Below are 16,010 nucleotides of genomic sequence, written 5' to 3'. Positions count from 1 at the left end.
AATTGATCTGTTCCTGTGTATGTAGGAGAGGCGAGGGCCGGGCAAGGGTCCTACCTGGGATTTACTGCCTGTTTCTACAGAACACCCTAGAGGAGATGCTTTAGATCTCAAGTAGTCCTACTGTGTTTTGCAGACTGTTTGGAGGAGGAAGGAGGTCTGTGACGTGTTATGTCGACAGACTGTAAGGAGGGTGGTGGAACAGCTATCAGGATGCCTAGTTCTGGTGCTGGGAGAATGTTCATTATGGCACTTCAGCAACCTCACTGGGTTTTGGCTTCTTACCTGGGAAATGATGAGGCGGGACTACGAAATTTCCAAGGTTCCTTCCCATCTCCAACATACTCTATGTCAATGATTTTACCCAACATCTCAAATCATGTGTCTAGCTCAATTAACCAGAATTTTCTTGCCTTTGTCTTCGTTCAAGGTCTACTTTGACAAAGGTTATACCCTTAAACGCTACTTAGGCATGCATACATTCTTCTACTCTGAGGTCAGGTATCATTTCTGCAAGGCATTCACTTAAAGTAAGACACTGTATTTCAGATTAAACTTTGGACAGAAATTGAGGGCAATACTTGAACTGTGGTTCAAACATGATAGATGGTAATGTGCTGTAAGAAATCTTATTATCAAATAATTTTCAATGACATGTAATGTTCATAAGTTAAATGAAAAACGCAGACTACAGAACCACTTATGGTCTCTGCGTCTATATATATACACGTAAGAAATGGAAATAACCCAAAACTGATTTAAGTGATTTATTTGGGTGGCAGGCCTAAAGGGTATCGATTTGGTTTCTGCATTTTTGTTCCAAATCATCTACAACAAATGTCTACTAATTCTGTAATTAGAAAAAAATATATATTTAAAAAACCCTCCCCAGAACAATTTAACTTGAGCTGAGAGCCAAGCTCTGCCAGGGACCATCTCCCTGCTCTTCTGGATTTCCCTGAAGGACACTGCGGAGTCACTGATCTGGCACAGGAGGCAGCCAGAACATCAGAGTCAGCGTCTCCGCTTACTCAAGAGCAGAATCTCCAAAATGGACTAGAGACTTCTGACCGGAGGTGGGGATGGCACAGGCATGTACTGATGTTTCCACCTGCAGTTATGCAGAGTAACCAACTTGTTCCAAAGGAGTATAATAGGCTCCTTACTGGAAATATGTAATTTCCTGTATAAAATATTTATTTTTCAAGAATAAGAATGAAGTGACAGATAATCTCAAACCTTCTTCTTCAAGCTCCCCATCATGCATTTTCCCGTCAAAGTCTTCTGACATCTCAATGGCATTATCCTCGCCCTTAATGTCTGATTTTGAGTCAGGATCCTCTTTATCCTTTTCTTGACCCTTCTGAAATGTATCTTCTGCCTGTATCAAAAAGCATTATAGAAACATAAATGCACACTGTAACATTACTAATGTTTATTCAGCTCTAATATAAATGCCAAGATTAATGGTATAAAATTATCTCTGGGGAGAGAAAATACACATAATTTGTGACTTGCTTTAACATTTCTGTAATTAATTTCCAGTTTTATTACATTTTTTGTTAGCGAATATAGAATTTTGTTGAGGTTTTCTCCATGAGAATTGTCTGTTTGCCAAGCCATGCAGCTTGTGGGATCTTAAGTCTCCCGACCAGGGATTGAACCTGGGCTACCTGCGGTGGAAGCACAGAGTCCTAACCACTGGACAGACAGGGAATTTCCCTGAATTTTTTTTTTTAATCCATACATATTAAAAAAGACTATGCATCCTCTGTAGGGTAAAAGAAAATTCATCAGTCTTATTATATTCCCCATAAATTTAATATCTGTTGTGTCACTTTGATCTCTCATAGACATTACCCAACTGTGAATGTAATTTTTCCCCCTACTACTTTCCTTTTTATTTTATTTTTTTATTGAAGTATAGTTGATTTACAATGTTGTGTTAGTTTCGGGTGTACAGCAAAGTGTACACATACACACACACTTTTTCAGATTCTTTTCCATTGTAGGTTATTACAAGATATTTAATATAGTTCCCTGTGGTATACAGTCGGTCCTCGTTGTTTACCTATTTTATATACAGTAGTGTGTGTCTGTTAATCCCAAACTCCTAATTTATCCCTCGCCAGTGAATGTAATTTTCTTCACTTTTCCTTAAACTATATATTCCTACATAATCGACACTGTATTGGGGGCAAAAGATTCACATTGTTATGTTTCATTATAGCTGAATTTTTAAAGTTCTTTTTTTAAGATACAAAAGTAATAAAATCTCACTTAAAAATTTCTAAGCAAAACAGAAAGAATAAAGTTCCTCCAGCACCACCATCCTCCAAAACTCCCAAAGAAATTACCACTGGTGATGTTCTGGCACATACTTTAATCTGTAAGTACACGAACAGATGCTTAGAAATATAGATGGGGTATACCAATACCGGCCTCCCGCATCTTCTTCAACAAAAAGGGATTATGCTTGACAAACTGTTTTGCCATCTGCTTTTTTATTTAAGTTAAAAAATGTCTCCTAGATATATTTCCATGTTGTCACTTATAAACCTATCTCATTGTGTTTAATTATAGTATTGCTCTGCATGAATAGTATCATAAGTTAAATAATTCACAATTTTCACCAGTATAAATAATGCTGTAGTGAGCATCCTTGTGTAAACACACCCCATTATACACATATTTATTATCTTGGACCCTTATTAGCATTTGTACAAGAAAACATGGAATTCCTAGGTCAAAGAACACACACAATTTAAAATTTATTAGATACTGCCAAATTGTTCTGATAGCTTTCTATCAGAACACTTAATGTTTTTTACATTGGATTTTGTACTTTTCTGTTAGGTTTACTTTTTCCTTTATTTTTCCATTAACAAATTACTGTGTGCTAATTAAGTTAAATTTGAGAAATACGGAAAACGGCCAAAATAACAACAATGTGTATGTTATCTGTGTATATATATCCACACACATAATGTACATGAGAGCTATGCCCCATAAACGCTAGCATTACTCTTTTGGTTTTTTTTATTTCTTTCCAATTTTCCCTTCAAAGGAAGAGAGGAAGCTTGGATTGGTTTGTTCCTTTATTTTTAATAAGTATAACCATACCTTAAATAGAAATTTATGCAGTGCTCTAAATTTAGAATATAAGTGATAAAAAGTAATTCCACTACCTCTTCTTTCTTCAAATCACGGTTGATTAATCCAAATAAAAGTAGTGTGTTTAAAACACTCCCAAATGAGATTGGAATTTAAAAAAGCAACACAACAATCTTAGTCCAAAGCATCTAAATATTTCAAAAGCATTCTTGATTCCAAATAAAAAAGGATAGCGATTATAAAAATGTCACCATGTCTTAAAGACATACAACAATAAAACCTATTAACAGCAAGCACTGGCATTGTTGTTTAATGCAATTATCACTTAAAATAGCCAAGCTTTTTATCCCTAAATGAACCACTACCAAAAATGCTCTCTTACAAGTCATCAGCAAAAGTTTTCCCATTTAAAATAAAAAAATTTTTAAATCATTTCCCTCCCAAATTATAGCTACAACCAATGACTGTGCTGCCGAAGTTCCTTTCTGTGGTCTTTAAGCTTTTAATTTACATCCACTCCCTAAGCTCCAGTATTCTTAGGTGCCTAGATCACAGTTTGAAAACCACTAACCTGGTAGAAAAACCATTTATATATGTAATTTAAATAGTGAAAAAGGAGTGAGCTTCTGTAAACTATATACATATTTCATGCCTGTGAAAACGTACCTGTTCTTCATTTTCTATCTGGTCACTCACATCCTTCACGCCCTCGCCTTCTCCAATCCCACCTCCCTCGTAGTCATGGAACTCAGTCGCTCCCTCTCCCGCTGAATCTTCCATAAATTCTTTGGGCAAGCAAAATCCCTCAAAAATAAAAAGAGTGAAAGTTAGGTAAAAAAAAAAAAAAAAAGGCAATAAAGAAGGGATTTCCAGTCCTGCTGCAGGAGAAAATACTGTAAATAAATGATTAATTCTTTTCTAGCTCAGTATTTTAAATCTGATTGAAGTACAGTAGACTTTTGTTGGTGACAACAGTTATTATGCAGTTTCAAAGCTTGACATCAGATTTAATATACAAGGTTTTGAGACTCTATGGAGGCCTCTGGTGTGTAGTAATCTGTCATCTGCCAAGACAAAAATTTGAATCTGTCATCTGCCAAGACAAAAATCCTAATACATTAGGACGGTATTTAAGGAGCAAGTTATGGGGTGGGGTGCGGCACAGAAACTCTCAGTGTCTAAATCCCAAAGGGGTTTTGTCCTTTACTTCTCAAATTAGTAAGCCTGAAAGGAAGGAGAGAAGACATGTAAACCCGGAGATACAGCAACTTGAAAGCAGATGCTACAAGTGAGAGATTTCATTTCCTTTCATTGAAGAAAATTTTGTGTGATGCTCCTCAAATAAAGTCATGTTTATTACAATACAAAAAAACATGCCTTCCCCTTCAGCTCTTGAAGTAAATCTGTCACTCTCAGGGAACGTGCTGTATCTAGCCTGGGCTGTTTGCTGCCAAGGCACCTGGCACCCTGGCACCCAGCATGGCAATGGGGTCTAGAGTTAAGAACAAGGTCAGACACAGCAAGACTTGTGAAGAGTTAATAAAACTGTATTTCATGTCAGAAAACAGCCCAGGGCTTCCCTGGTGGCACAGTGGTTGAGAGTCCGCCTGCTGATGCAGGGGACACGGGTCTGTGCCCCGGTCCGGGAAGATCCCACATGCCGCAGAGCGGCTGGGCCCGTGAGCCATGGCCACTGAGCCTGCACGTCCGGAGCCTGTGCTCCGCAACGGGAGAGGCCATAACAGCGAGAGGCCTACGTACCGCAAAAAAAACAAAAACGAAAAAAAACAAATATCAACTACTAGTGTGTGGGACAAAAGTGAACAGAAAAAGAAGAAAATAATGGCTCTCAATCAGAAATTTTATCAGAGAAAGTACAAGCTATCAAGATCAAACTGTCAAGCCAATCTAAGGATGAGAATGTACTACAAATAAGCTGTCAACTAACAAGACCAAGTTCCAAGACCAGCAAACACTGATTGTGACTTAGTTACACAGAACTAGCTTCCTATGGATTAAGTGCTTTAATCACAACCAAGATCTATTATCGTTTTTTTTTTTTTTTTGGCCTCGCCATGTAGCACGCGGGATCTTAGTTCCCTGACCAGGGATTGAACCTGTGTCCCCACTGCAGTGGAAGCTCAGAGTCCTGGACCACCAGGGAATTCCCCTAAATCTATTATCTTAGCACTGTGTCTAACCTACTTTCAAGTTCCCTCAGCACTCCTCAGAGAGGATAGGAACACAATTCGGACATTTAAATGAATGGAAAGGCAAACTCACCTTCAGGACATGTATTCTTAGAAAGTCGACTGAAAAATACATTTTGGTTAAGACAGTGAGATACACTATTTTAAAGAAATATGTTTAGATGCAGGCAGAATAACCATAAAGGAAGGAGATTCAGGATGTCCTTCTGCAGGTCACGTTACTACAGTGGCTGCAGCTGGGACAGCCACTGAGCTCCCAACACTTTGCTTTCATCAAAACCACTTGTACCCCACACCGCTACCCCCAAACACACACAGGTCTGACAGCCCACAGTCATTCTAGAACTTGTCAGACAAGAGAAATGGTGCAAGTGGACAAACGTAGCTAACCCAAATCTCAGGGCACCCTCAACATACACTGTCCTGCCACTGTCTTCTACATGCAAGTGTTTCCTCCAAGAAGTGATGGGATGTAAGACTGGCTCAGTGCCCATCAGATAGAGGGGGCAAATCTGAGAGGCATTCATTTATCCATTACACAACAAATGTACGTATTTCTCCTCTAGATACAAGGCATGGGCTTGCTCCCATTTTTTTTTAAACCATTTCCAGTATTCCAGATACTCAGAACTAAGAACTCTTGACTGTTTACAAGAAGCCTAGACCTCACCTTCAGTTTGTAAATTCCTATCTTCCTCAAGTGCATCTCACCTATACTATACTTAGATTCAGAAAAGATCTTAAAATACTAGGGACAAAACAAAAACAAAAAACTATATACTTAGTTGAAGGTGATTCTCACAAAAATGCAAATCCCATTTGTAAAATGAGGAAACTGAGGCTAAGTGACTCACTCACTCTGAGTCCCAGAACCGGACACCCTTGTGACTGGACCTACCACGCCAGGCTGGGCCTGTTAGTTCTGACTGCTGCTCCTGAATTCCAAGGGTAGGGTCTACAATCTCTGTAACTTCAGTGATTTTCACAGCACTGGGTACATGGCTGAATGATGAACGACTTCCCTATTAAAGACGCCCCTCCTAACGTTAAGAGCCCCGTTACCATTTCAGCATGCGTTAGTATAAACGACCGAAAGCTTAACAGCCTTAAGGATTCATCTGTCCTACAAGTCTAGCTCAGAGTTATCATAAGAAGATTTCAAATTGGAGACCAGGAAAGAAGGGTGTGAACAGAAAGCAGCAGCCTTTAGACAGACTCTGGAGTCTAGGGAGCTCCCCAGTGAGGGACCTTCAGGTTCCAAACCTTTAGTGGAAAAAGGATTAGTAAAAGGAGGCCAGAAAAAGCAGTAAAAAATCCACAGGGAGAGTGGGAATTCCCTGGTAGTCCAGTGGTTAGGACTCCACGCTTCACTGCCGAGGGCCTGGGTTCAATCCCTGGTCCAGGAACTAAGATCCCACAAGCTGCACAGCCAAGGGAAAAGAATTGTATTTTGTAATTGTCTTAATACCTTTGAGAGAATGCTTGCCACCTACAAAAACATATAAATAAATAAACATATAAAATATATATATATATATATATATATATGTATATATATATATATAAAATCCACAGAGAGAGCAAATCACCTCCTGCTATTTGTGAAGGCCCAAAATAAAATCCCATCAAACCAAACACTAATGGGTATGGAATACATGGGTACCTGCTTCCCCATGGTGCTCCATGTAAATAGTCCTTACCTTCTGGGCAAGCTCCGTAAAGATCTGGGCAAGCACAGAGAGCAGCTTTGCAGTGCTGCGGTGAGTTGCCAAAGACACGGTCAGGAAGAAGAGGACGAGGTCAGAGTACCTGGAGAGCATGGGCACCAGGCGCACCAACAAGCGGCAGGACTGGGCGAAGAACTGGGGGCAAAACAGATCAGAAGGCCTGCTCACACCAGGTCTCCTCTGGGGTGACTAGGTAGTGACGGTGGTTGTACCACCTTGTCAATGTAGTGAAGGTCACTAATGGTACATTTTATTTACACACACGTACATAACACCTGCTCACTGAGATCTCTTCCTTGTTTACACAAACCCTCACAACACTACACTTTAAATTCTTAGTCACTTAAGTCTCAGTTAGTTAACAAAGTTGTTTGGTGTTTAAAAAATATGTTTATATACAAATTCTACTGGGAATCAGAGTTGGCACTAGAGGCAATACTACAGAATAACACACAAGTCCTCAAAAATAAGTTGCTTCTGTGGACTTATGGAGATGATAACATCATCCTCTTCTGGCTTACTGTGAAGGGACAGGTGTTTGCACAGTACGGCCATTAAGCCTTAGTTATGGCGGCAACATCCACCATTAACATCGAATACCCAGGAGTATGTGATTAGGATGTGAAAGAACCCCAAGATAATGGATATTCTGGATTGGCAGCATTTTTGCACCTACGCGTCTTACAACTGTAATCCTTAGCCAGCAAGCCCTAAGCTTTCCAAAGTTTGTCAGTGAGGTTTACATGTATAAAGACATCAAGAGATTCTTAGTGATTTTGCCGAGGAGGCCTGCTTTGGGACCACCACATGGAGCAAGGTGAAACCCCCTCTGCCTCTGCTCAGCCCACTTGGACAGCAAACAGCCTGTAAGGAACCACTGGTTACCGTGTGCTTCGCTGCTGTGCCATCCTCGCCAGACGATTTCAGCCGCTCCAAGAGCTCAGAGACAGCGGAAATTATTTTCTGCACATGCAAAGTGCTCACGTCGGCCCAGAAGTCATCCTCTAAGAGTTTTGTTAGATGTCCTGACTGCAGTCTCTCAAAGCCTGCTGCCTCTTTCATTCACGGAAAAGAATGACATGGTAAATAACAGAAAACAAACTCTTTTCATCTCCATTCATCCAATAATCATTTCCCACATCTGGCCTTAAATATTTAGCCACATAAATAGATCATCAAAATAAAAATTAAATCAAGTAAGAAACTAGTATTTTCCTGATCTCAGACATACCATCTTCTTGCGGTCTTGTTCGGTGAGTGTTCTCCTCTGTTTTTTTACTATTTCTTTCTGCTAAGTTCTGGATGGCACAAAGGATGGCCCGGATGGCAGTTTCCATTTGCTCTGAAAAATCCTCCACAAACCCGTCATCCAGCATTTGGTTTCCTAGTAAAGTAACATGGTGCAGAACAAATTTTTAAAAACTCAGTCATTTATTTCAGTGCTTCTGGAAATCATTAACAATCCTCATTTGTCATTTTAACAAAGAGCCACCTTGTAAACACCTGCTATGGTTGAGCCACTGTCAAGCTGTGCTGGGTACAAAGAAGAAAGAGGCACATTCCCGGCCTAGGTAAACCTATAAGGTTATTGTCTTGTATTAAGACAATTTTGCTAAAAGAATGCCAAAGATATGAAAATAGTTAAGATGGAATATATGAACACCAACTTAGTCCAAACATTAGCCAGCAGCTTTCCAGTCTCAGAAAGAACTTTCTGAAACAGCCAGTGAGCCTGTGCTGTCTATTTACTCATGTGCTATAAAGTACGCAACGTGATGGCAATCCAGAGGCAAGGTTCTCAAACAAAAGAGGCAACAAAAGTTAAGAGCTATGTGTTCCAACTATACTTCCCTGCCTTGGAACCCTGGACAGATCCGTCTAGAACAAAACACAATGTGTCTTTAGGACAACCTGGACTTAAATCTATAAGATGTCGTTCCTACACTGGGCTTTTACTCCCTTACTGAACAATAGTCCTCACCTCCTTGGTTGCCTGGGGTAAGCAGATGTGTCTTCCAAGTAGTGAAGTCATCTGTGGCTTTATTGATCTCTCTTCTTACATATTCCAGGCTCTCGACTAATGCCATTTGTGGGTCTGTTTGCTCACCCTCTACCCCTGGAAGAATGAACAAGGACTCTAGGCCTTGCAAATGAGCTGACACCTGGGACAGGCAACTCAGCCCAGAAGAGCAAACTTCAAAATCTTTCCTGCAACAACAGAAATGCCATAATGTTGAAAGGAAGGTGCTAACACACACACACACACACACACACACACACACACACACACTCTCCCTCCCTCCAACCACTAAAACTCATTGCATCTAGAGATTTACAGCTAGACGTATGCCACAAAGCGCTATGAGGGTCCACTGGAAAACCGAGGACTGAAGCATAACCCCTTCGATCATTTCACCCCATTACTAAGCCCTGACCAAGCGCCGCACACACAGAGGCAGAGCAAAGACGTAGGCACACTCACCAAGAATGAAAGAGAGTCTCACAAGATTGCTGCCTAATTTTGTCAACATCAGCTTTCACTGTCTTAATGGCTTTCAGCATCTCTGTTAATCTCACAGTTGACTGTTGCCAAAGCTGGTCCTGTTTTCGCATCCGGCAACCAGAGGGCAGCTGCCTTCCAGGAACTGGGGATGGGTAGCTCAGATCTGACGGGATCAGGTCCAGCACTGCTCCAGAAAGCTGCCCCTTGGTGAGCTCTGGTCCTTCCAGGGAGGGGGCAGAAGGCTGACCCTGTGCCTGGGCATCACCTTGGCCTGCAGCTGGCCCTGCACTGGGGCAGCACTGGAGGAGCCAGGAGAGCTGCTCAAGCAGGATCTGGCTCTGCATGGCCAGGTGCTGCAGCCTCTCTGTCCACTGCTGCACCCCGTCCTGAGGGGGGAAGGCCACGGGGTAGACGGGCGGCCCCGTCAGCCTGCTGTCAATCTCCTGCACACAACTGAGGAGGTTCCTGTGCAGAGAAACAAACCCATGGGGATAACACATGGCACCTTAAACTGTGTCACTGCGCTGTTTGTAACGGTAAATTCACTGATTTCTGAACGAAGTTTGGGCTTTTCCACATAATCAAGAAGAGAGGATTCCCCAGATAAGTAAAAAGTCTGTTCAAATGCCTTCCAAAGTACTTAAACACATCCTTCAGTGTAGCAGAAGCATCGGTGCTCACTGCTTATCGCCTGCCCCTTACAGGCCTCTCACATCCAACATAGTCACAGCACCACAGTGATTTCAACCACCATTTTCTGAAAACAAATCTAGTAAATATAGTAGACTTTGCCAGATAAAACTCTTATGAGTGGAGAAGAAAATAGCTGAAGTAATTACAGTCTAGAAATACTACCTGTCAGCCAAGGATCCACTCAGCAGATGATGACAGGCTTCCTGTCCTCATCTTTTAAGTATCCATTTCTATCGAGGAGCACCAGTGTATGGTTCAGCAAATTGCAACTCTGTGATCCAAAAAGCCGACTCACATCTGATCTGTGCCCAGAGTCTGAGACACCCGATGCCATGAAAGCAACCCTGCCCTCGGCCCACATGGACTGCCAATCACAGACGCCCTCATTCCAGACCCAGGTGTGGTTCAGCCATGAACATTTTTACCGTCTCGTTTTACCGGCCTCGAACCATCCCCCAGAGGTGCTGCCAAAACCAGGGGGCAGAGGCATCACCACCAAAAGCAAGGGGCCAAGCCAAGGCAAGCCCCACCTGCCCCTTCGGACCTCAGACTTCACTGCGTGGTTGGGAGCAGCGTGTGCGGCAACTCTGAGCTGCGCATAATACTCTCGACTCGTGCTGCAAACGCAGCCAGTCAGCGATACCTGAGGAGGATCCACTGCTCGGCCAGCGTGGTCAGGGAGCGCCGCTGTCGGATGAGCACCTTTGTCAAATGCGCCGAGAACCCTTTACACCGCTCCACGTGGCCCACACCCATCTCCTGGCAGGGGGAGAAGAGAGCATGCTGAGGGGCCGCTGGGAAGTGCTGGGTCCCATGCTCCTGGAGGGGAGCCCCTGGTGGGGCGGGGGTGGGGTGGGGGTGGGGGTGCGGAGCCTGGGTGCGCTGCCCTCTAGAGGCGACACGTCCACCTCTGGGAGCAGCGCATCTCAAACAACGCTTCCACTGAAGTTCCATGAACAGGAACTAGTTTAACATCAAAATTGGGTATCAGTGATCTTCTCTCAATTCACAGGGGGAAAAGATCTGAGGGTAGCATTCTCCATTTGAAGTTTTTCTTCCGTAATTTTTCTTAAGGATTTGGTCCTGTTAGCCAATGCTGAATAACAGAACTTATTATAAAATGCTCTCTGATTAAGCACAAAATTACATTGACTTATATTGTAAGTTTAATGACTGCAAAAAGTTCAGTCACTTCCAGTAATGGGCTGTGATCACTGGACCAGGTCTGAGGACGCTGCCCTGGATGAACAGAACTGGAGTCCCTGAGCCCCTGCAATCCCAAGGCTCTATCATCCTACCTTGGCGGGAGCTGCCAGGACTGCACTAAGCCTGGCGTGCCGTGCAAGAGAGCGATAAAAATACTTCTGGCACCCCTCCCACGAAGACGAGATTTCTGTAAGCAGCCTGGGAAAGAAACCAACATGATTTACTTAATTAAAACCACTATCTCCACCCTAGATCCTGAGGAGTCAGAGACTGGTCCATTTAGCCGCAACCAGAAGCCAAGAGTCTGAACAGATTTATTTCTGTGAGGACCCATTCAGTCAGCCACTCATCAGTCCTTTATACAAAGGATGTGTTACATACTTAGCACTGAAAGTAGAGTGGGAAAATAAACTATGACAATATGGCTTCCTTAATAAAAATGTTATGCCTATCTTGACAGTGGAGTCTAGGGATCATAAATTCTGATGCCTACAGAGGCCATGCAGATAACATACATGGTTAAGGACAGCCAAGCACAAAATGATCCTTGGCGATGACAGCTGAGAAGCAAGAGGGACCGTTACTGACCACAGTGAACCTGAGAGCATGTGTCCTATCAAAAGGAGGGCACTCTAGTCAACTTTCAACCACACGGGAAGGCAAGCACACTTGTCCAAATTTTCCCGAAAAACTGAAAATCCAGAATGTTTATGTAAAATTTCTACTTTTTACAAAAGTGTTGCGTTGAACTCAAATTTAAAGCACTTGAGAGGGCCACTGAGCAAAGAAAACACACATGTATGCTGTACTCAGCTCATTTCCAACCAGTTACTAACACAGAGGGAGCTCCATCTGTCTCCAAAGTCTATAGGCTCTAAAATTCAAGAACATATGGGAACTTAGGTTTATGTACATGGAATAGCTAAAAGTGTGGCCATTCTCTCACAGATTTTCACCTGTACATTCAAATCAATTGAGTAGACCTCAGGAAAAATCAAAGGACCAAAAAAAATAATGGGAGACATGAACACAAGGAGGAAAGAGGAATGGAAAGAAGAAAATCAACAATTACTAACTAACTACTGACACTTGCTTTAAACACTCAAAGTGGCCCCTTGTCTTCCTTACCCCACCAGAGCCCAAACCACCCAATATTTCGAATTCGTCCCTTACCTTTTCCTAATGAAAGAAAAGAAGGTTAAAAAAAAAAGAAAAGAAAATTAACACTGGGTGCTCGCCATCTGCCAGTCCTGAGCCAGGCACTTTTCTAAATGCTAATTTTATGGCAACACTAGGACAGAAGTACTCCTCTCCCCACTTTGGCAAATGAGGCCATGGAGGCTTAGCTGACTTGCTCCATTTATAATTAAAAACACAAACCTAGAATCAGCTGCCTGAGTGCTGCTGACTATAGACAATGCGCTCTGGAGATCCAATGGGTGAAGATGAAGCATCTCTTGAAGGTTTTTTGAACGGGCCCAGGAAAGACCTTTGCGATATGACAAACCTAGGAAATAAACAGCAGGTGGTTAAATAAAGAAACTCAGGAGAGAACAGATGTGCCAGGAACCCCCCAATGCCATTGCTACTCAAAGTCAAGTCCCAGGAACAGCATCGCCCAGGAGCTTGTTAGAAAGCTTACTCTCAGGCCCTGCCCCACACCTGCTGAAACAGAATCCGCTTCTGCACTTTAGCAAGATTCCCCAGGTGATTCACACACAAGTTAGTCTGAAAAGTGTTGCTCCCTATGCACGTTGGAAGGGCGGGTGTTGTACAACATATGGTGATGAAAATAAAAAACATGGTTTCTGAGAAACCTCATTACAAAACTGTGAAACTACTTGGGAGTCACAAATGGTTCATCATAGGGTTTTCGTGTGTGTTGACTGGGACTCACACGTTTCAAACCTTGCCGTCCACCTTGTTTCCCACCATCTCAACCGTCTCTACAAACTTCCCCCAAATCACCCATGTTATTTGTCTTCCTAAAATCAGGTGAGTACACTTCACTGGGTTTCCATCGAGGACCTTACCAGTTTTTGCAAGGTGTTTAAAGAGGTCTGCTAAAGCTCGCTGCTTCTGCATGAGAATGTGCTTGGCTTCTGAGCGCTGCTTCTCCTTCTCTGCAGAGGGCTCCACCTTTAACCTCTGCAGCTCACTCATAGAGGAAATTACTTCACCTGCAGGGAAGACAGGGGGGAAAACATGGAAATCCCCAGGAATTCTTAATGTGCTCAAATTACCCAAGACCAAGGACCTGTCAAAACGAAGACCAGGTGTCATTCATCTTTATAGCTAACACAGTCCCTAGCATTTGGTAAATTCTCAATGATTAAACTGATCAAGATGCATGGTAACGGAAAAATCAAAACACACGGCGCTTCATATCTCTCAACAACAAACAACCCAAATAAAGCAGATATTGTTTTTTTTTTTTTATTCAGGGGTTTCATAACCAATCAAGCAAAAAGCACTTATTGAACATGGATTATGTGCAGTGATTTACACTAAGAATTTTAAAAACTTGAGATAAATTTCCAATACATACAACATGTATTGAGCGCCTACGCTGTACCTGGTACTTGGTAAATGTTCTTTTTATCTGCACAGCTCCAGAAGAACTTATTTTTAGCCACTCAAAGAGGCTCAGAGAAGTCTAGTCATCTTCTAAAGGCCATTCAGGTAAAGAGCAGACTTGAAGCCAGGATTTGAACCCTGGCTGAACCGACTCCAAAGCCCAAATTCGTTCTCCAGCATTGCACTGTCTTCCTGAGCACCCACCGGCACCTAGAACACCAGGGTGCTGCCAGCCTGCCACAGGCAGTGTTATAAGCTGACTGCGTGGCCTCCCAAGCTCATGTTGAAGTCCTAACCCCCAATACCTCAGAATGTGACTGTATTTAGACATGGGGCCTTTAAAGAGCCAATTAAGATAAAAATGAGGCCGGGACTTCCCTGGCGGTCCAGTGGCTAAGACTCCACGCTCCCAATGCAGGGGGCACGGGTTCGATCTCTGGTCGGGGAACTAGATCCCACATGCATGCCACAACTAAGAAGTCCGCATGCTGCAACTAAGGAGGTGGCGAGCCGCAACTAAGACCTGGTGCAACCAAATAAAGATAAATAAATATATTTTTTTTTAAAGTTAAAAAAAAGAAGATAAAATGAGGCTTTATGGGCGAGTCCTAATCCAATCTGACTAGCATCCTTAACAGAAGAGGAGATGAGGACACAGAAAAGGCATCTACAAGCCAAGGAGAGAGCCTCAGAAAAAACCAACCCTGCTGACACTTTAATCTCGGACATTTAGCCCCAGAATTGTGAGAAAATAAATTTCTATTGTTTAATCCACCAAAGATGTGGTACAGCTGACCCCTGAACAATGCAGGCAGGGCATCCTGAGCAATGGATGATAGGCTATTATTCTAACAAGTTTTTTCTTTTAAAAAAGATCTCCCTGAGATCAGACTGCAGCCTCACTGAAGAAGGACCGGCTTCACCCTGACCACACGCTCACTGCGGCTGGGGGGTGGGCTGAGGTGGGGGAAGTGCTGAAAGGCTGCCAAGGGCCCAAATGATCTTTTAAGGTCGCGAGTCCCTTTCCCAGCCACTGCTGATATGCTGTACAGCACGAACAGGGAAACGAGATTGCTACACCTCTCTGAAGTGAAGGAAAAAAGAAGTGGACTGTGGACAAACCTCCCTCTTCCTTTAACCCAAGAGAGACAACATTTTGAGAGGTGGGGACAGCCTCAAGACTCTAGGAAACCCTTTACTCGTGTCCCCAACCAGCAAGAGCTGACATGGACAGGGCTGCTGTAGAAAACGGCCTAACACTGCACCGGTGTGCACGGGAGGAGGACAAGGTGACCACCTGTGGGGTCTCAGCTGGCTCCTGTGTCTGGGCTCGGATGGTTTTTAACCCACTTGCTTAATTACCTGCTCAACGCTATTTAAGATGTCACAGAAGGACACAGGTATCTCATTCCAACCCTCCCAGGCCACTGAAGATACCGGAGAGAGCAAAGCCCCCTCAACCTGGGTGTGCACCCACCAGTGAATTGGTCGAGGCCCTCCACGAGGCAGGGTAGGGGGCTTCCCTTCATGAGCACCAGGCACATCTTCCTCATGCGTTTCACAAGCTTCGGCAAGCGACGCAGAAGTGCCCCCTCCGAGGCGGGAGGGGCACCCTGACACTGTTCTGGAACCACGGCCTGTGAGACAGAGCACAGGTTATTCTCACTGCCAAGAACAACAGTCCTAGCACGAACCTGCATGGGTGCTAAGTTTAAATGCTGCGCTGCTCCACACACACCTGGCTCAGCAACAGGAAACTCTCCTCTCCACGTCTCCGAAGTCTCAGGAGAAAGGCGTCATCGCCAAAATTAAAACAGGCACGTGCCGCGGGTATTCAGCATTGTGTGTTTCTGCTGTGGGAGGTCCCCGTAGCAGAAGCCCTGCTCCCCACCCCCCGCAGCGCCTTCTGTGCTCGTCACCAGGGGCCTGCACTTCTGCTCCATGAAGGTGGAGATCCGATGGCATAACTGCTGCCTTTAAGGT

General features: G+C 43.5%; 1 protein-coding gene across 3 annotated transcripts in view; it reads right to left on the bottom strand.

Moving 5' to 3' along the window:
* The window catches only part of MDN1 (midasin AAA ATPase 1), a 153,021-nt gene that overhangs the window by 20,678 nt on the left and 116,333 nt on the right, over window positions 1–16,010 (bottom strand). For all 3 annotated transcript variants that reach the window (XM_032650959.1, XM_032650961.1, XM_032650960.1), the window contains exons 74-85: window positions 15,505–15,664; window positions 13,484–13,630; window positions 12,831–12,957; window positions 11,543–11,648; window positions 10,888–11,003; window positions 9,531–10,016; window positions 9,030–9,256; window positions 8,280–8,432; window positions 7,934–8,103; window positions 7,022–7,183; window positions 3,778–3,915; window positions 1,237–1,378 (exon numbers count right to left, since the gene is read on the bottom strand). In XM_032650959.1, the coding sequence (XP_032506850.1) occupies window positions 1,237–1,378; window positions 3,778–3,915; window positions 7,022–7,183; window positions 7,934–8,103; window positions 8,280–8,432; window positions 9,030–9,256; window positions 9,531–10,016; window positions 10,888–11,003; window positions 11,543–11,648; window positions 12,831–12,957; window positions 13,484–13,630; window positions 15,505–15,664 (2,134 nt within the window). The remainder of the gene's footprint in view (window positions 1–1,236; window positions 1,379–3,777; window positions 3,916–7,021; window positions 7,184–7,933; window positions 8,104–8,279; window positions 8,433–9,029; window positions 9,257–9,530; window positions 10,017–10,887; window positions 11,004–11,542; window positions 11,649–12,830; window positions 12,958–13,483; window positions 13,631–15,504; window positions 15,665–16,010) is intronic.

This window comes from Phocoena sinus, chromosome 12, assembly GCF_008692025.1.
Source record: "Phocoena sinus isolate mPhoSin1 chromosome 12, mPhoSin1.pri, whole genome shotgun sequence".
In the NCBI taxonomy this organism is placed as follows: domain Eukaryota; kingdom Metazoa; phylum Chordata; class Mammalia; order Artiodactyla; family Phocoenidae; genus Phocoena; species Phocoena sinus.
This window is presented reverse-complemented; position numbering and strand designations above follow the sequence as displayed.